This window comes from Protopterus annectens, chromosome 5.part0, assembly GCF_019279795.1.
Source record: "Protopterus annectens isolate FY-2018-M chromosome 5.part0, PAN1.0, whole genome shotgun sequence".
NCBI lineage: Eukaryota > Metazoa > Chordata > Ceratodontiformes > Protopteridae > Protopterus > Protopterus annectens.
In genome coordinates, this window is record NC_056735.1 from 362,365,503 (window position 1) to 362,387,292 (window position 21,790).

Below are 21,790 nucleotides of genomic sequence, written 5' to 3' on the forward strand. Positions count from 1 at the left end.
CCTCCTTCCCCACTGTAGTTTGACATGGTGCTATGCTTTAGGTGATGGTTGTTGTTGGGCTTGTTTTTGGGAGGTATTCTGTTTTTGGCTGTGGCCTTTCTTGTTTGGCCTTCTGACATCTGGGGCAAGAAAAGACTGAGGATATGACGTCGGTCATGCGCCTTTATACCCTGCCGCTCTGATGTCAGATCTAGGCGCCCATGACCGACGTCAGCCTAATACTTTGGTATTCGGGCCGACCGAGGACAGCGGACTACCCATAAGTAAGGACTGCAGCAATGTGGATCTTCGAACATCTACATTTATGGTAGGTACAAAACTGTACTTTTTTTGATTATATTGCATTGCATTATTACATAAATTTATGTTTTGCCTTCCTTCTGGGGGCACCTGACATCTGGGGCAAGAAAAACTGAAGAAAATGGCGTCGGCTGGTTCTTTTATACCCTTGTCGCACTGACGTCAGGGAAGAAGCGACAACATCCGACGCCGGACCTAGACTTTGGAATTCGCCCGACCGAGGACCCGCCTGATGGCAGGAAAACCCATCTGTTACGACTGCAGCTGTATTAGCACTCTAACATCTACATTATGGTAGGTACAAAACTGTACTTTCTGCTACTCACAGCATGGTAAACCTGTACCTACTAACATTAGACCACATTCCACCAGGGCAACAGCCACTTCAGCTGCCTGCCTTAGAGGAGTACCTACCAAAGACATCTTGGAGGCTGCATCTTGGAGTTCAGTGCACACCTTTACCAAGCATTATCACTTGCCTCTTTATTCTAGGTCCAGAGCTGGTTTTGCCACTGCAGTGCTGCAGAGCCTCATAGCCACCCCAAATCCTCTATAGAACCTAGCCACCCTAATTCAGCTTTGGGAGTCAACCCAAGTGTAATGCCTGCAGCAGTGAAACATGAACATAGTACAGTTTTGTACCTACCATAAATGTAGATGTTCGAGTGTCTTCACTGCTGCAGTCCAGGTTACCCACCCGCCATCCCCTCTTTCTTAGCTGGGACTTATCTATACCCTTCAAACTTATACTACCTATGTGGTGTATTTGCTGGTAACTGAAGGTTTTGTTGTTTACCTTTTTTGTATGTTTTATTACCATTATATATTGCCTACCTATTTGGGGGCACCTGACATCTGGGGCAAGAAAAACTGAAGAAAATGGCGTCTGCTGCATCTTGTATATCCCTGATGCACTGACGTCAGGGAAGAAGCGACACCAACCGATGCCGGAACAAGACTTTGTAACTCTGGCTAACTGCGGGACCGCCTGACGGTAGGATAACCCAAGTGTAATCACTGCAGCAGTGAAGACACTCTAACATCTACATTTATGGTAGGTACAAAACTGTACTTTCCACATGCTGAAATATCAGCAGCATGCCATGGAACTTCTCAAACAAAAATATCTTCCTTTCCTGTTTGTTCAGAAAATAAAGAATTACAAGAACTTATGCATTCTGCAATCCAAGTTACTAAGCACACCTTGCAATGTGGCTTTGACTCCCTAGAAGCATCTTGCAGGACAGCAGTCACTGGGTGCTCGTGTTTCACTGTTGCAGTCATTACATTTGGGTTATTTTGCCTGCAGGTAGCCCTCAGTCGGCCTAAATACCAGAGTCTTGTATTCCTGCATCGGATGCTGTCCCTCCTATGATGTCAGGGGTATAAAACATGCAGCCAACACCATTACTTCAGTCTTTCTTGCCACACGGTGCCCGAAGCAGAAGTTTGCAGTTGCTGGTCGGCAGACTCCTGAAATTTTCGTTTTCGAGTTTCAGAACCAAAGTCTTTGAAAAAAGGAAAGTACCCCGTTGGGGATCCTTTTTCTTGCTCTTAACCGATGTCAGTAAAATGTAATAATCATCTTACCTGTGGAAAGCATATACCTCATAAAGATTTTCATTCGTACTGCATTCCTTGCTTAGGCCCCGACCTCAACGTCCGTCGCTGTTGGTTTTGTGCCTTATTCAACCCCCAAACTATTCATCGTCTGTCTGTTTTCGCAGCAAATTATTTTGGTACTCTTTAACTATCGAGAAATGGCTTCGGTAAGCCATCTAACTACCGATATTCTGAAAAAAAGTAAGTATAAAGAAAGAGGTAGACTGCATAGGTCCAAAACTGCCAACGACGCTTCCGTTAAGCTAGTCACCAGTTCGCCGGTACTCAGTGAGGTGATTTTGCAGCCCCTGATAACTGCCACTTCAGACTCGCAGGCCTCTACGGATACCCATTTGGTGTCTGGTATGCCGCAAGATGCTTCTTTGACTATGGAACCTGCGGATGTCTCTACCTTGGATTGGTCCAGAGCCGCTGTGCAGGCACCGGCTTCTGAGGGTGTATTCAGGCCTACAGATTTGCATTTTAAACAGATGCCATCTTATTCAAGGCCTAAAACTCAACGCACGCCTAGAAAACCAATGTCCATACCGCATGTTCAGGCCCATATGCCTAAAAAACAAATGCTTAGAATGGCTGAAGACCTTATTACTTTAATTAGGGGAAGCCAGCCTTCCCCCTCTAAGAGACCTAGAACTGATTTTCCTTCTGATTCTTCTGATCAGGATTCTGTAATTTCTGTTTCTTCTGATGACCAGTATTTGCCCTTATCTATGAGGATTCTGATGCAGAGTATTCCATTCCCTCTGCTTCCCCTCCAGAAGATTTTTCTTTTGGTGAAACCTTGCACACACTTAGGGAGCATTTCTGCTGGGAAAGCCAGGATTTCTCTGGCTCCAAAAAGAGGCTTAGGGAATTCTTACTCCTCCCTCAACACAGGCCTCCCTCAACACAGGCCTTTAGCTATCCCTCCTGTTCTGGACATTATAGATGATGCCTACTTGGAATCTAGCCTGGCCCCAGACACTTTACTTCCAGCTCCCAGAAAACCTGACCGGTATTAGAGTACCTGGCTCTCTCAAGCTCCTCTTCAAGAATCCTACTGCGGATCCAGCGACCATTTCCCAAGGACCAAAGGGCATTAAGGCTACTGTTGCCAAAAACCTTACTTCCTCTGATAGAGATTCCAGGGCATTGGACAGATTGGGTAAGAAGGTATACACTTCTGCTACTTTGGCCATTAGGGCCTTAAATTGCCAGTTTCATATGTTAAATTTTCAGCAGCATATTATGAGACTGCTTAAACAGAAAATGATGTTGATTCCTGACTGTGCTGAACATAATTACAGGATTTTATGCATTCTGCTGAAAAAGTTGGTAAACCTACTTTGCAGTGTGGTTTTGACTCTTTAGAAGCATCTTGCAGGGCTGCTGTCACTGGGTCTGTACTTAAAAGGCATGCTTTGCTTAAGGAGCAAAACGTGCCAGATCATGTTAAAGCTAAATTACTTGATGCTCCCTTAAACCAAGAACACCTGTTTGGCAACAAAGCAGAAGTTGTCCTTGAAAAGATGTAGGAAAAAGCTAAATCTATGCAATTTGTTAAAAATTTACTGCAAGTACAGCCTCCCAGATTTAGTAGACATTGGCCTTTTAATAATTGGTCCTTTCCAGTTTCTTCCAGGCCTTCTCAGTCCAAACCCAGGAACCGCAGACTGCCTAGGTTACAGTCTCAGGCTACACACAGGCCTAAGCAGCGGGGGGCTCCCACTTCCAAAACGAAGTAGTAAGACACCTCCCTATGTAAAAATGTCACAATGACTTAACCTTAACCCTTTCAAGTCCTGCTCAACTGCCTGCACCCTTAGGAGGAAAGCTCGCCTGCATGCAAAAAACTGGGAAGTCATTACTCAGGACAAATGGGTTTTAAATATAGTTTTCCAACGATACAGATTCCACTTCCACAACTTGACAACCCCAAACGGTTAGCCAGACCCTACCCCCAAATCAGTGGGCAGAGGCGCAACGGCAGGTTTCTCTCTCTTCCAAGTATCAGAGCTATTTAGCCTGTCCCATCAGAAGAAAAGAGACAAGGTTTTTACTAAAGACTTTTCCTGGTACCCAGAAAAGACAGCTCCTGACATCTTATCCTGGACCTCTCTATTCTAAACACCTTTTTGGTAATCGCAAAATTCAATATGCTAACACTTCAACAGCTGCTTCCTATGCTAGACAACGATGCCTGGTTGGCAACCTTAGACTTAAAGGAAGCTTACCTGCACATTCCAATAAGGGAATCTTGCAGGCAATACCTATGCTTCAGAGAAGGCTCCATGCACTATTAGTTCTCTGCACTTCCTTTTGGCATATCTACTCCGCCCAGGGTATTCACAAAGTGTCTAGCTGCAGCCATTGCATTTTGCATGCAGTGAAATATTCAAATCTATCCATACTTGGACTATTGTCCAATTCAGGTAGAAAGCCAAGACATGCTATTAAAACATCTGGCATTTGTAAAGAAACTTTTAACCTCGCTGGGCTATACCATAAATGAAAAGAAATCTTATCTGGTACCCTGCCAACAGATTGTATTCCTTGGAGAAAGCTTGAACACAACTTCCCAAATGGCTTACCTTATGCCAGAGAAACAAGTTTGACAGCCTACTTAAAACTACTGGCCACAAAGACCCAGCTGTCTGCAAGGAAAATTTTGCAAGCCCTGGGGTTCATGGCCTCTTGCATTCTACTAATTCCATATGCAAGACTGCATATGAGGAAACTACAATGGTATCTAAAAAGCCTATGGTGTCAACATTCTCAGGACCTGGAATCAATGATTCCTATCATTCCTTGTATAAAGACAGAGTTCCTTTGGTGGGCAAAGGCCTGCCACCTCAGCAATGGGCTCCCTTTCAGTCTACCCCCACCACCCAAACCCTGACGTCAGACGTATCAGACTATGCATGGGGAGGGGGCTCACTTGGCAGGGCAGTGCATTCAGAGCAAATGGAACCCGAGTCAGATGCACCTGCATATCAACCAAAAAGAAATGTTAGCTGTACAGAATTCCCTGACGGCCTTCAAAGACCACATCCTTCCAGGACAATTATTGGTAAAGGCAGACAACACCACAGTTATGTGGTACATAAACAAGCAGAGGGAAATCCACTCGTACCCTCTCTGCAGACTAGCCATTGCTCTGTGGAACACAGCCGTGAGCTACCAAGTGCACCTAGAAGCTCAATTCCTGCCAGGCAAGCTAAATTCACTGGCAGACAACCTACGCAGAAACCACATGAACCCACACGAATGGAAACGAACCAAAAATATTCAACCTCTTGAGGACCAAATTGGGAACTCCAGAGATGGACCTGTTTGCCTCCCCCCAGAACTACCAATTGGACAAATTCTACACAAGGACTCCCCACAGTCAAGCTTGGAAAGTGGATGCCCTGTCCTTTACCTGGGAAAGCCTCTCGGTTTATGCCTTTCCCCCTCTGCCTCTCCTCTTGTAGTTTCTGCTAAAGATCAAACAGGACAAACCAAGGACAATTCGTATTGCACCAGACTGGCCTCGCCAGCACTGGTACCCCCTCTTGCGCAGCATGATACTGCTGGATCCATAGCACCTACCTCAGACACCTTCCCTGCTGTCCCAGCTGATGGGCCAGTTTCTGCACCCTCAGCTTCAAACCCTGAACCTTGCAGCCTGGCTAATTCCTTGAGCTCTCCAATAGCATCCCTTATAAGCAGGTGCTAGAGGTCAATCTGGAAGCAAGGAGACATAGTACTAGAAAATCCTATTCTGAAAAGTGGAAAAGATACTGTTCTCGGAGCAAGACCAAGGGTATGGCCACTACAGTGCCCAGTTTACCTCATATTCTTCAGTACCTAACAGAAATGCTCCACAAGGGCCTATCCTTCTCGTCAATTAAAATTCATGCCTGTGCAATTTCAGCACATTATAATACTGAACTCACCCCTTTTCTCTCACCCCATGTTAAAGCAATTCCTCAGAGGGGCTAAAAATTTAAGACACCCCACACACACACACACACACACACACACACGCAAGCCCCTTCTCCAGCCTGGGACTTACACTTTATATTGGAAAAGCTCACTCTCCCTCCTTTTGAACCAGCTGCAACTGCAGAGTTTAAATTTCTTTCTTGGAAAACAGCCTTCCTTCTAGCCATCACCTCAGCAAGAAGAGTGTCTGAATTACAGGCTCTCATGGCAGTGGAGCCCTTCATCATCTTCCATGCCGACAGGGTTTCCCTCAGGACCAATACTTGCTTTTATGTCCAAGGTGGTGTCTTTTGTGACCCTAAATCAGTCCATTTATTTGCCTACCTTTTTTCCTAATCCACAAAACAAAGGAGAACGAATTCTACACTCTTTGGACATGCACAGACAACTTAGATTTTATTTGGACAGGACTAAGCCTCTCAGAAACTCTGAACAGCTGCTAGTTGGCTTTGCTGCAGGGGCAGAAGGGAAGGCCATTTCAAAGCAAACTATTTCTGAATGGATAGCCCATTGCATCCATTTCTTCTGTAAGCACCATGGAAGACCTACCCCACAGGAGATAAGATCACATTCCACCAGGGCTGCATCTACCTCTACAGCCTTTTTCAGTGGGGTCCCTACCAGGGACATTCTAGAAGCTGCTACCTGGAGCTCTGTTTATACCTTCACCAAGCATTACCACATGCCTATTTTTTCTAAATCCAGAGTTGGTTTTGCCACTGCAGTATTTTAGGGCTTAATTGCTGGTCCTAATGCTCTCTAACTTCCTCCTCCCTTCCTTAGCTTAGGGAATCTACCCAAATGTAATTACTGCAACAGTGAAACATGAAGAACATAGTACAGTTGTGTACACTTACCGTAGATGTAGATGTTCGAGTGTAATCACTGTTGCAGTCCTGGTTACCCTCCCTGCAGCCCCCTGACTCTTCTCTTGGCTCTACATTTCCTTCTTGTTTGGTGTATTTGAGCTTTCTGGTGTATTTGCTTTTTGTTGGAGGTGTAACATAACATGTAATTGCTTCCCATTATGGAGGCATCTGACATCTGAGGCAAGACCAATTGATGTAATGGCATCCGCTACATGTTTTATACCCCTGATGACCTGACGTCGTGGAAGGAGGGACAACATCCGACGCAGGAATCCCAAGACACTGGTATTCAGTCCGGCTGAGGGCTACCTGCAGGCAGATAACCCAAATGTTATGACTGCAACGATGAATACACTCTAACATCTACATTTATGGTAAGTGCACACAGCTGTACTTTCTGTCCTTAGAGGGTGTGCTTGGCTTAAGGAAATGGATAACACACTGCATCCATTTCTGCTACAAACAGCACTGGAAGCCACCCCCAAAGGGGGTCAGGATGCATACCACCAGGACAACCTCCATCTCTGCAGCTTTTCTCAGAGGGGTCCCTACCAGGGACATCCTGGAGGCTGCAACATGAATTTCTGTTCATACTTTCACCAAGCATTACCACCTGCCTATCTTCTCCAAATCCAGGGCAGGCTATGCCACTGCAGTCTTGCAGCGCATCCTAGCCAGCCCCCAGTCTTCTTGACTGCCTCCACCCTTTTCTTCAGCTTTGGGAATCAACCCAAGTGTGATGAATGGAATAGTGAAACATGAAGAACATAGTACGGTTGTGTACCCTTACAATAAATGTAGATGTTCAAGCGTATTCACTGTTGTAGTCCTGGTTTCCCACCCTTCATCCCCCTTGTGTCTCTCACTCTCTCTGTCTCCCTCTCTCTCTCTCTCTCTAGTTACAGGGAATTTTTGGTATTTGCTTTCTACTTGGTGGTGTTCTTCCAGCATAGCCTAGCTCCCTATTTGGGGGCTGCTGACATTTGTGACAAGAAAAACTGATGTAGTGGTATCGGCTGCCTGATTTTATACCACTGACTACCTGACGTCAGTCCTGGCGCGACAGCAACCAACGCAAAAATACTAAGCCTCTTGTATTCGGGCCAACTGAGGGCTACCCCTGGCAGGATAACCCAGGTGTGATGACTGCAACAGTGAGTACGCTCTAACATCTACATTTATGGTAAGTTTACTCCTGTACTTTCTGAGCTTTGACAAACTGCCAGGGAGAGAGTAGCAGGGTACTACTGCCCATATTGCCAGTAAGGTAGTGTTCTACAAGATTGTACTGTTACAGGTAAGTGTAGTTTATGGAACTGTACTTTCCTACAACTGAATTTTAAAAACATAACTGAAATATATATTTTTCCTTCATACAGATAACACTACTGTAGAAAAACTCAGAGCAATTTGTTTAGACCATGCAAAGCTTGGAGACAGTAGCCTTAGCCCTTCACTCGACTCGCTTTTTTTTGGCCCTTCACCTTCACAAGTGTTGTATCTAACAGAGGTTTGTAATGATTTTTTTGTCTTTTGTTAAAATATTCTTTTTGTGCTGTGATAACAGATTTGTGAGTTGACTGAGGAATTTTAATGTTATTCATTACATTTAAGTGGTTCACTGAACATTCAGTTTGATAAACATAATTTTGAAGGTTTTATTAACATCTTTGAAGCAGGTTGTTAATATTGCTGTTGAAAACACTGCTATGTTAAGTTGTACAGTGATGTGCTTGTATCTATTTACATGTGTATATATATTTAGGCGTGACTTAAATTGTGCTTAGCTGCTCTGAGAGCACCTCAGCTGGGCTTTCTACATTTGCCACTTTAACTGAAATTTCCTAATCCCCAATAGTCTCGTACTCCTTGAGAGACCCTGTAGTATAGACCAAACATTAAGCCCCCAGTTAAACCACATTCTTCCTCATTAAAGCAGATTTACACCTAATATTATGGATGGGTCAGTTCTCTGTTTCTCCTGTCAGCCTGATTGACATGAGTATCCTGAGGAAGTGCAGCAATTGCCTCATGTACACTGACAACTCACTACTCCTAAACCACTCCAGCTGAATTTGTGTAAGATGCATATACACTAAGAATTTGGAATCCTTGCTTTCTCATTCACAGAACAGTGACACTGACCAGGTTCACAGCCCATATTCTGCATCTCCTGCACAAACCACGCTGTCAGCACACAAACCATCGTACACAGAGGTACTCAACAGAAATTTACCTAAACACCAGTGACCACCAAAACACAAACATGCTACACCTAATACAGTACCTACAGCATTCAAGACAAAACTACAAGCACAAGTTTTTCGCCAAAAAAGCCCTTCAGGCTAAACATATCTAAACCAAATTTTTTGGTCATAGGTGACTCCATTGTGAGACTCACAGGTGTCCCACTCACCAGGCTGGGCAAGGAAAAGGTTACGGTCAGCTGTCAGGTGTCAGGATCTGCCAGATCTCTCTCACTCTAGTCTGTCCACAAGTACTGTTATGACTCCGTCATAGTTTGTTGGTGTGAATGACTTGAGATTTACCTCACTGGACTATATGAAGAGAGACATGACTGAGCTCTCTGAATGTGTCTCAGGCAGGTGTGTCCTTAGCCTTGAGCAGCATTCTGCCTTCACCTGAGGTGATATCACAATATAAACGAAAAATGATTTCTTTAACAATTGCCTTGGTTTCTGGTGGTGTTCTAAGGGGAATACCTGTCACCCTGGAATGACGTGGTAGATAGACCAATCTGCTTCGCCAGAGATGCTCTTCATCTGCCACCTCTGGGATTTCGGTTACTGGCAAAGGCTCTTGCCTCCCTCAGTGCCTTTTTTAGGCAATGTTAAAACAGCTAAATTCCTGATGTAAAAATGTCTTCAAAAAGCAACCTCAAGGTTGTGCTGCTAAATGCTGGGAGTCTAAACCTGAAACTGCACTCACTGGAAGCAGCCCTCATCTGTGAAGATGCTGATATCTGCGCAGTCACGGAGATTTGGTTTATTGCCGCGGAAAGTACCCAGACCATACTTTCTTATAATGCCTTCCACATATTTAGACCACAAACTAAGTACGAGATCGAAAGGAGGTAGAGTATCAGTATTAATCAAATATAAATACACTTCTAGATTGGTTAAATGTAACAATTCCCTTGAAGTAATCCAGGTCCAGTTGACTGTAGGTAAGACCCCTCTTCAAGTTATTGCCAGTTATAGGACCCCTTCCTTGAACCAGGATACCCACACTGCATTCTTGGATCGACTTGAATCACACAAGATCCAACCAGACACCCTGGTTTTTAGGTGACTTTACCCAATCATAGATGGGTAAGTTTATACGTGTACTAACACACTTGCCCAAAGGTTCGTGGACTTAACTGCAGTGCCTTGGATCAGATGTATGACACCCACATAAGGGGCTCAAGCATTCTGGATCTGGTGCTCACTAACATGGGTGAACGTTGCACCACCCCATGTGTACAGCCCTTCCCCCATTAGCAGCAGCTAGACTAAAAAGCTTTCTCCAAACCCATTTACAGCCTAACACGTGATGGCATTAATAGCTTCATAACCCCTGTCCTCACTGATAGCATGGACATCTATACTGTATTAACACCAGTGCCGTGTATAAGCATCTATATAAATGTATTGACTCAGCCACACCTGATAGGACCAAAACAAGATCATCAAGAAAGAATATGCCTGCCTATTGGACATCTGCCATTAACAGGTTATACTATAAGAGAAAGAAATGCTGTCCAAGAGCAGGAAGGAACGGTCTCTGAATTGGAAGCATTCCCTCCTCTGCTTAAACAAGCAAATAAGACATCTCTTAAGGCATTCTAAAGCTAACTATGAATCCAAAGCCTCCCTCACTAACAATAGCCATAAGGCCTTCTTTAGCTACGTCAGAAACCTTAAAGAAAAAAACCCTGATCTCCGCAGCACTGATTTAGTGGCACCACGTGTACTGAACACTGAACCCATAGTAATAGCCAATCTGCTAACTGACAGGTTCATTGAAAATTCCCCCCCCCATCTCCACCACATATCCCCCAAGGCATCCATACCACCTCCATTCACTTAGTATCTCCAAGGAACAAGTCATAAATACTCTCTCCAAAACCAAAAACACAGCCTCTATGGGACCTGATAATATCCCAGGCTGCATTCTAAATGGATTAAAATTGGATCTAGCTACACCACTGAGTACTGTTTTAACTACAGTGTAAGCATTGGTTTTGTACCTGTTGAATGGAAAACAGCAGCTGTCATCCAATTACATAAAGGAGGTGTCTCCACTGACCCTGTAAATTATAGACCCACAAGCCTGACCCGCCTAGTCTGCAAGGCTATAGAAAGAGTAATCATGGACCTTATCAGCAAAGATATAGGAGACATCCAAATGCAAAACCCGACCCAGTTAGGCTTTGTTAAAGGGAGATCCTGCCTCTTGAACTTGGTGGAATTCTTTGAGACACACATCAAAGCCCTGGACGAAGGCAAATCCGTGCTTACAGCCTACCTGGACCTGGCCAAGGCCTTTGACACCGTTCCCCACTCAGGCATCATTGATAAACTGGCCCGGTTGAAGATCAACCTGTATATTGTCAGGTGTGTTGCAGACTGGCTCCCCACTTGAACTCAGAGTCAAAATAGGTGACTGTACCTTCACTATCAGCAACGTAACCAGTGGCATTCCACGGGGATCTGTGCTGGGGCCCTTGTTTAGAATCTACTTCTCTGATGTGCAGGCCAAGACCAAAGGCCTATGGTGACAAGGTTTGCTGATTGCAAACTGAGTGTAGTCATCAAATCCCCATACAATGTTAATGTCCTACATGAGAGACTTGCATAGACAGATAACTGGTGCCAAAGTCATAGGCTAAAACACCATCCAAAAATTGCATTATCTTCCCCTTCAGCAAGGGCGATGTCACCTGCAGATTACCACATTAATAAATACTACCCTAAGCATGCAATCAGTGGTGAGAGATATGGGCACACAGGTTGAGAGCAACCTTTCCTTTGACAACCACATCTCCACAGTGGTAAGAAAGGCTTTCTACACATCCCACCTCATAAGTAAGGGCATTGCATCCAGAACAGTTTTATTTTACTTCCTGGAGAATGCCTCTTGCCAGCATTAACTTTAACTGGATTTACAAAATGTGGGAGTCTTAACTCATCTGATTGCTAGATGTGTGTTTTCTCTAATGTAACTCGTAGAGACAAATAAATGGATGGTTGACAAAGAAGAAATTAGATACCACATGTGAGCAGTCTCACTTTTTTGGAGAGAGATTTCCCTGTAGGAAAGCTTAAGAAGATTACGAATAACGGAACCTCAAGAGGCAGAAGGGAAAAAGTCATCCTATGTCACACATACTAGGCAATATTACAGAAAATCAGATATTCCCATCCCTGGTTGTGCTGTGTGGTGCATCTGGTAGTCTTTGACTTCTTTGGAGATTGACAGGCAGGTAGCTGCTGACACATTCTCTTTGCCAGAGTACTAAGAATTAAACTGCATTCATCTTTTCTTAAATTCATGTACTTCCTGTTTCACTCAGTGTGGTGGTTTCCCAAAAGAAAAAAAGAGAGTGCCCTTTGTCTTTAATCCTTTTAGTAGTAAGAGGGTGATAATTAGGGTGAATTTAGCAAATGTGCTATTAGAAATTTTGTGAGATAAATTTTTTTGATGTCTTGGAAGATGTTGCTCTGAGTGCATCGTGGTCAGAAAGGAGCCATTTTCCCAACAGTCTAATTCCTATTTGTACTTTATTTGGGACCTCAGAATGTTTATCAGAGGACTTCTCCAGATCCACATGGAAGCGGTTGTGCCTGTAGAGGAGACCTAACTTTTGGTGGATTTTCTTGATTGTGGAGCGGATGTGGGTGTCAAATTTTAGTTCTTCATCAATAATGATGCCAAGAAGCTTGGTGTTGGGAACAATTTCAAGGAGGGTGTTGTTTTGGCTCTGTATGGTGAAAGTGGATTTGTCATTGGAGTTTTTGATAGGGGGGAAAAAACATCAGTTTGGTTTTATTTGCATTTAGTGCCAGAAGGTTAGACTGCATCCAGGCTTCTGTTTTGGAGAAGGCCAGTTGGGTTTTTGCTAGGAGCTCGGAAGGAGAGAAGGCTGAGCAGATGATTGTTGAGTCATCTGCATATTAGATGATAGATGAGTCTAGGATGGATTGGTGAAAGTTGTTAACGAATAGGTTGAAGAGAAGAGCCCCAAGAACAGAACCTTGTGGGACACCTGTGAGTGTGGGAAGGAAGGGGGATGTTGAAGTTATCCATTGGACAGCTTGTTGGCGGTTGGACAAGTAGCTGGAAAACCAGGCGATGTTGGTGGGAGAGAGGTGTAGGGTGGAGAGTTAGGATATAAGTAGGGGGTGTGTGAGATGGTGTCAAAGGCCTTTGACAGATCTAGGAATAGTGTGGATACGAACTTGCCTGAGTTGCATTTGAGGTTTATGGTTTCAAGAAAGGAAAGAAGGGCAGTCATGGTGCTGTGGCTGGTGCGGAAGCCGTGTTGGGGAGAGGAGATTTAGTGTTAGGTGTGCAATGAGTTGTGCATGTATTGTTTTGTCTAGTATTTTAGAAAGAGGGGAAAGGATGGCAATGGGCCTGAAGTTGGTGGTAACAGTATTTTGCCACCTTTGTGGGGGTGGGTGATGTAAGCATGATGCCATATAGAAGGGATGTATGATTCTTGTATGCATCTATTTATAAGAATAGAGATGGGATAGGCAATGCTGGCTGCAGATTGTTTGAGGAAGGTGGGTGGAAGGTTGTCTGGTGCATTGCGTCATGGTTTGAGTTTGAGAAGTCTTTTTATAGTGCTTGGGGCTTGAGGCAGAAATGTGGAGGAATGTTGATTGGGGTGGTGGTTGGAGCAGGAGAGGGTGGAGGGGGGGGTGTGGGAAAGAAGCTGATAGTTTAGCTGTGCAGTCTATGAAGAATGAGTTTAACTGTCTGGCTGTTTCAAGGTTGGAGAGGTTGGGGTCTGGGCAGGGATTTTCTTTGCTGCCAGAATTTTTTGGGATTTGTTGAGTGGAAGGACTGGAGTTTGGAGTAGTGGGCTTTGCGGTCTTTAATTATTAGTTTTTTTGTGGACTTTCGTAGTTGCTTATACTCTAGGAGGGTGTTAGGGTTTTTATGTTTCTGATAGTTTCCATTTTTTGTCCCTTTGGTGCAAGGCTAGTTTAGAATCTTTTTGATACTAAAGGTTTACAATGTACCTGGCTGTAGTTCTGTCTTTCCAAAGTTTTTTTTTTTGTCTCTCTGTAACATCCCACAGGTTTTCTACCCAATGCCTCACATCCACACTTAGTCTGCCAACTTCTCTGCTACCTCCGGGTTTTGATTCAGCTGGGCCTGGTCATAGAACCTGAAAATGTCTTTGAGTTCTTGGATGTTACCATTCTTTTGCATTTTTTTCCATTATGTCCTACCCAGTGTCTGCCCCTCCCTCTCTGGTATCCATGATGCATTCGAGAGGCTCGTGTCCAGCGTATTGCCCCACTTCTGCAACAGCTCGACCATGCCCTCTGCTCTTTCCTTGAGCTACAACCCCCTCGACATGATATCCCCAACCTCCAAGGATTGTCCACACAACAGCCCACTCCAAGAAGCACATGAATTGGATTGGGAGTTGTTCTTCACTTGGATTGGGGGCATGTTCTAAAGAAGGGGTAATTTCTGGGATACATTACTGTCTTTTCAGCAGATCTTATTTATATCACAGGCAAGGTTTGAGGGTTTAGAACAGGTAGTTCTGCTTCTGTTTGTTTTGTGGATATGCAGGAGATCAGTCAGAGAGGAGTCTAATGATCCCTTGTGTGCCAGTCATAAATCTCCCCTCATCAACCTTTGGGACACCAAAGTTAGGGATAGGGCTTTGGGGTGTTCTACACAGGGCATGTTACTTATGCCCTATATTCTTTGTGAGGAACCGCCTGTGGATGTTCCAATTTGGTTTGATGAATGCAGATTACAGTAGAACAATAACTTTGTAAGTTGTACAACATAGAATGATTTCTTCACTACCATAGACACGATGGTCAAATGCTAAGATTACGGTCTTCGTGGATGCCAAAGTCCCTGACTAGTGGGCTGACTTTTGTTAATATGATGGTTACCAGTGGTAGCTGTCTTCCCAAATTATACTGTTATGCATTTCTTGGCATTTAGTTTTAGTCCATGGCTCTGGTACAAGTTGTCTGTGTCAGCCCTTCCTGAGAAATATTAGTGTCTGGGGGGGGGAATTCTGTAACTTCTCCTGATTTGCAGTAGTCTACATAGTTCGTCAGCCAGAGTCCTTTTAAAAAAGGAGTGGTCCCAGGACCGATCCCTGAGGGACTGAGCTGGTGACCGGCCACTTTGTAGAGGTGGAGTAACCAATTCTAACTTCCTGGGGTCCTGTCTGTGAGTCAGCAGCTACCCACTGGGTCACATAAGGGTTTATTCCTAACCTGTTGAGTTTAACAATGCCTATTTGGGTGTGGTCGTATACCTTGACCAGGTCAAGGTAGGCGGTATGAAACATTTTGTTCTTGTCCATTTCTTTGGTGACCTTCTCAAAGAAGTCCATCAGGTTGAGTAGGCATGACATAACCTTGAAGAAACAAAATTGGGTTAGGTCCAGTGTCTGGATGTTTCCTGTGTCATTATCGATAATTTCCAGGATAATTATTTCCACAGCTTTGCTTATGAAACTAGTGAAACTTGAGTATGTAGATGGCCCATCTTTGTGCAGAAGGATGATTATTGCTGCTGTTGGTTCGTGAGGCACAATGCCTGTTTGGAGGCTACGGTTAAATAGTGATTCCACAAGGCTTGCTAGGTCATATTTCATACTATTTAGAAGGCAGCCTCGGATATTGTCAGGGTTCACTGATGCAGTGCTCTTAGCCTTAGAGACAGCATTGAGTTACCTTCTCACTAGTGAAGGTCTGCGGGGGGTTGTATTTGGTATTTCCTGAAGGGGAGGCTTGGGAAGGGAGAGAGGTAAAGTTACAGCTGAATTTGTCTACCAGTTGGTATACTACATCTTCTGGCTCAGTATAGGTGGCTCCATTAACAATGAGCACTGCACATAATTATACATTGCCTTTGAGGTTGCGAAAATAGATAAAGAATATATTGTGGTTGTCCTTGGCCTGGGAGGCCAGATTTATCTCAAATTTGGTTTGGGTAGATTTTAGTTTAAGTACTTTTATCCTTTCGGGTGTTATGCCTCATAATTTTGGCACAATGTTTTTTCAGTATGTAATGCAATCTACTGATGTGATTTCATCAGGTTAGCTTGTTTTTAGAGCTAGTTCTGTACTTATTCCTGGTGGATACAGCTGCCTTTGTGCAGTGAGTAACATGCTTGTATAAAGTTTCTGTGAACAGTTCTGCATAGGCAACCACATGCTTAAGGTTTATGGAGGCTTAGAATTTTGCCAGGTTATCATTTAATAGTGGGAAGTTAACCTTGGAGTAGATGATGATCTTCGTGTTTCACTGTTGCAGTCATCACACTTGGGTTATCCTGCCAGGGGTAGCCCTCAGTTGGCCCGAATATCAGAGGCTTAGTATTTGTGCGTCAGTTGCTGTCGCTCCAGGACTGTCGTCAGTGGTATAAAATTAGGCAGGTGACGACATTACATCAGTCTTTCTTGTGGAGGAGCCTGAAGCAGAAGCAGTTCACACAAGTGCCTGTTAGCTGCTTACCTGAGTTTCGTCTTTGAATTGAAATTGAAGCCTTCTAAAGTTAAGTACCCCATTGGGGATCCTTTTTTCTTGCAGAAAAAGTTAATTGTCTTGCCTGTGGAAAGCAAATACCACACCGAGTCTTCCATTCTTACTGCGTCACCTGTTTTGGACCAGACCATGACGTCCCTCACTGTCGCCTTTGTGCTTTGTTCAATGTCAGAACTATACATTGTCGGGCACTTATAGTAGCTAAATATTTTCGCTCTCAATCTCCGTATTCCGAAATGGGTTCGGTAAGCCATCCGACTACCGATCTTCTGAAAAACCTTAAGGATAAAGACACTGACAGACCGCACAGGTTCAAAACTGCTGACGACTGTTCCATTAAGCTTAGTCGCCAGTTTGCCAGTCCTCAGTGAGGTGCTTTCGCAGCCCCTGATGGGCGCTTCTGTGGATTCCCAGGCTGCTACCGAGACCCGTTCGGTGTCCGGAATGCCGCAAGACTTTTCTTTGACTAAGGATCCTGCGGATGTCTCTACCTTGGATGGGTCCAGAGCCGTTGAGCAGGCTCTGGCCACTGAGGAAGTTCTTTGCACTACCGATACTAGACACAGACTGACTACTACTTTCGCATCTTCAGTTTTTTTTTAAACTACAGAGTTTTTAAGGCCCAGGGTATGAACTACGCCTAAAAAAAAAAAAACGATGACCCAAGCTCGGGCACCTGCTTCCATGCCTCAATCTCAAATGCTTAAAATGGTGGAAGACCTTATGCTTATTAGAGGGGAGCCAGCCTGCCCCTTCCAAAAGAAAGAGCGACTTGTCCCCAGCAGTTTTATCTGACCAGGAGTCCGATGACTCAGGTTTCTGAATATGAAGACATGCAACCCCTGTCTGCTTATGAGAATTCAGATGCAGAGGAATCCATTCCTTCTGCCTTTCCTCCAGAGGATTTTTCATTTGGTGAAACCCTACATACTTTAAGGGAGCATTTCCAATGGGAATGTCAGGACTATCCTCAGTCCAAAAAGAGACTCTGGGAATTCTTAGACTTACCACAGCAGAGATCTTTGGCCATTCCTTCTGTCTTGGATGTTGTGGATGATGTCTTTCTGAAATCCAGTTTGACTCCTGACACCCTTCCTCCTGCTCCCAGGAAACCTGACTGGTATTAGAGTCCCTGACTCTCACAAATTTCTTTTAAAAATCCTACTGCTGACCCAGAGGTAATCTCTCAAGAACCTAAAGGAATAAAAGCAACCACAGCTAAGAATCCTACCCCTTCTGACAGGGATTCCCAAGCTTTAGACAGATGGGGTAAAAAAGTATACACCTCTGCAAGAGTATGCACTGTTGCCATTAGAGCACTAAATTGTCAGTTCCACATGCTGAAAAACCAGCAACATACCATGGAACTCCTCAAGCAAAAAAAAATATACCATTCCTGCTTGTGCAGAAAATAATGAAATACAGGAGCTTATGCACTCTGCAAGCCAAGTTTCTAAACACACTTTGCAATGTGGCTTTGATGCCCTAGAAGCTTCTTGCAGGGCAGCAGTCACAGGTTCTGTACTTAGAAGGGATGCTTGGCTTAAGGAACAGATCTTGCCAGACCATGTCAAATCAAAACTGTTGGATGCACCATTGAACAAAGATAATTTGTTTGGCACCAAGGCAGAAGAGGTCTTAAAAAGATGGAAGAAATAGCTAAATCTATGCAGACGGGTAGACTTCCTGCCCCTCCCAACACTGGTCCTTTCCAGCCCCCTCCAGGCCAGCTCAGACAAGACCTAGGGGAAGCAGTCCTAGGGAATGCAGAGATCTAAGCAATGGAGTTCCACTAAAAAAAAAGGGAGTGCCAAGCCACCCCCTTATAGAAAGAACTCTCAATGACTTTACACCTCCACCCCTTACCTCAGCCCACCTGCTTGTGCCCCTAGGAGGAAATCTCTCCTCCCATGCAAAAAACTGGGCCTCTATTACCAACGACCGATGGGTTCTCAGCAGTGTCCCAGGGATACAAAATTTTTTTCCACACACTGCCAACCCCAAAAGGGTTCCCAGAGGCCAAAAAACAAGTAAATTCCCTGCTGTGCATGAGGGCAATACAGCCTGTTCCTGCAGACCAGATAGGCCAAGGTTTCTATTCAAGACTTTCCCTAGTACCCGGAAAAGAGGGCACCTGACACCTAATCCTCGATTTATAAATTCTATGCACATTCCTGGTGATACCAAAATTCAAAATGCTCACCCTCCAGCAGCTTCTTCCTATGCTTTCCAAAGATTCTTGGTTAGCCACCCTAGACCTAAAAGAGGCCTATCAACACATCCCAATCATGGATGCTTGCAGGAAATATCTACGTTTCAGGGCAGGATGTATGCACTTTCAGTTCTCTGCCTTTCCCTTTGGCTTATCCACTGCTCCCAGAGTTTTCACAAAATGCCTGGGTCCAGCCATTGCTTTTTGCAGACAAAGGAATATTCAAATTTACCCCTACTTGGACGACTGCCTAATTCAGGCAGACAGGAAAAGTTACAGCACCTGACCTTTGTAAAGAACCTACTGACCTCCCTGGGGTATCCCAGATGGCATTCCTTACTCCAGAAATACAAGCCTACTGGACAGGCTAATTCTCTCAACTAGCCACCAGAACCCAGTCATGGAAGAAATAGCTAGATCCTGCATTCTACCCATTCCATATGTCAGACTGTAGTTTCCTAACATGCAGTCTGACATATGGAATGTAGATGTTATGAACCCTAGAGCTTGCAAGCTCTAGGGTTCATGGCATCCTGCATTCTACCCATTCCATATGTCAGACTGCATGTTAGGAAACTACAGTGGTACCTAAAAAGCCTTTGCTGTCAACACTCTCGCGACCTGGTCACTATCATACCCGGTCTAAGGAAAGATTTTCTTTGGTGGGCAGCAGATGCAACCACAATAAGGGTCTTCCCTTCTCACATCCCTATGCCGCCCAGACCCTAGCCACGGACGCATCAGATTATGCCTGGGGTGCACACCTGGACAGCAGGTGCACTCAGGGCCATTGGAGCCCAAATCAAATATATCTGCACATTAACCAACAAGAGTTGCTGGATGTTCAGCACGCTCCGACAGCTTTCAGACCCCCTACTCTCCCCGGGGCCTCTAGTGATCAAAACAGACAACACCACAGTGATGTGGTATATCAACAAGCAGGGAGGAACTCACTCTTATCCTCTCTGCAGGCTCGCCATGACCCTTTGGCACACAGCTTCAGCCATGCATATTCACCTGCAAGTACAATTCCTGCCAAGCTTCCAAAACTCACTGGCAGACAATTTAAGCAGGAACCTGCTAGACCCACATGAGTGGCAGCTAGACCACAGAACCTTCAACCTTGTAACCCAGAAATGAGGCACCTCGAAGGTGGACCTCTTTGCCTCCCACAACAATTACCAGCTCAACAAATTCTGCACCAGGGAACCTCATAGCAAGTAAAAGTGGATGCTCTATCCTTCCAATGGGTAAACTTCTCGATCGGTGTCTTTTCCCCTCTCCCTCTAATTTCAAGTGTACTGCTCAAAATAAGGGAGGAAAAAACAAGGGCAATATTGATTGCCCCAGACTGGCCATGCCAGCACTGGTACCCACTGCTGTGCAGCCTGTCACCCCTGCCACCATGGCACCCACCATAGATCCCAACATTCCTGACCCAGAAGAATGGAGAATTCATGCATCCACAATTGCAGACCCTGAACCTGACAGGCGTGGCTTATTCCCTGACCTCTCCTCCAGCTGCCAGCCTAAGCAAACAAGTCCTGGATGTTGTACGTGAGGCTAGACGGCCCAGCATTAGAAAATCCTATGCTGACAAGTTGAAAAGGTATCGCACCTGGATCTATGCTAAAGGAGCTGAAAGCTGAAACAGCACAGCCCTCCCTACCACTCATCCTGGATTACCTAGCAGACCTACTACACAGGAGCCTTTCTTTCTTTTCTATTAAACTTCATGCCTCTGCCATATCTGCTCATTACAGCACAGAGCCACCTCTCTTCTCTCACCCTCTCAAACAGTTCCTAAGAGAGGCTAACAATTTAAGGCCACCCAGAAGAGCTCCTACCCCAGCTTGGGATCTTAACTTTGTGTTGGAAAAGCTCACACTACCCCCCCCCCCTTGAGTCTGCAGCTTCAGCAAAGTTAAAAGTCCTCTCTTGGAAAACAGCCTTGCTTCTAGCCATCACTTCAGCTAGTAGAGTTTCAGAGCTACAAGCTATTATGGCTGTAGAGCGCTTGATCATTTTCCATGCTGACAGGGTCTCCCTTAGGACTAACCCAACTTTCGTGCCTAAAGTGGTATCCAGTGTGGCTCTCAACCAATCAGTTCATTTGCCCACCTTTTTCCCTAACCCACAAAGCAATGGGGAAAGGATTCTGCATTCTCTAGATGTGCACAGACAGCTCAGATTCTACCTGGATAGGACTAAATCTTTTTGGAAAACTGACCAATTGCTTGTCAGCTTTGCAGAAGGGGTAGAAGGCAAGGCCATATCCAAACAGTCTCCAAATGGATAACACACTGCATCCATTTCTGCTACAAACACCACAGGAAACCACCCTCTAAGGGGGTCAGAACGCATTCCACCAGGGCAACCTCCACCTCTGCAGCTTTTCTCAGTGGGGTCCCTACCAGGGACATCCTGGAGGCGGCAACATGGACTTCTGTTCATACCTTCACCAAGCATTACCACCAGTCTGTCTTCTCCAAGTCCAGGGCAGGCTCTGCAGCTGCAGTCTTGCAGGGCATCCTAGCCAGCCCCCAGTCTTCTTGACTGCCTCCACCCTTTTCTTAAACTTTGGGAATCAACCCTGATGTCCTTCAAGGATGCATCTGCAGTCCTTACAAATGGGTTGTCCTGTCGTCAGGCAGCCCTTCGGTCGGCCGGATTCCAAAGTCTGGGTCTGGCCTCGGCTGGTGTCGCACTTCACCCGACGTCATAGCTACAGTTATTTGGGTATAAAGGCATCAGCCGACGCCATATTCCTCAGTCTTTCTTGCCGCGTGGCGCCCGAAGCAGAAGCTGTTCGCAAGTGCCGGTCGGTCAGAACCAGAGATTACTACTACCAAATACAACTTCGAAGACTTCTAAAAGCTAAGTACCCCGTTGGGGACTCTTTCTTGCCTCAGCCGATGTCAGAAAAAGTGAATAACTGTTTAACTTGTGGGAAACAAATACCTCATAAAGATTTCCATTCTTACTGCTTACCTTGTTTAGGCCCAGACCACGACGTAGCAGCTTGTCTAGCCTGTGCTTCTTTTAACCGACGGAC

General features: G+C 45.0%; 1 protein-coding gene across 1 annotated transcript in view; it reads left to right on the forward strand.

Moving 5' to 3' along the window:
* The window catches only part of USP9X (ubiquitin specific peptidase 9 X-linked), a 5,037,693-nt gene that overhangs the window by 2,514,370 nt on the left and 2,501,533 nt on the right, over positions 1–21,790 (forward strand). Inside the window, exon 18 of the mRNA XM_044071835.1 lies at positions 8,138–8,268. Coding sequence (XP_043927770.1) covers positions 8,138–8,268 — 131 coding nt within the window. The remainder of the gene's footprint in view (positions 1–8,137; positions 8,269–21,790) is intronic.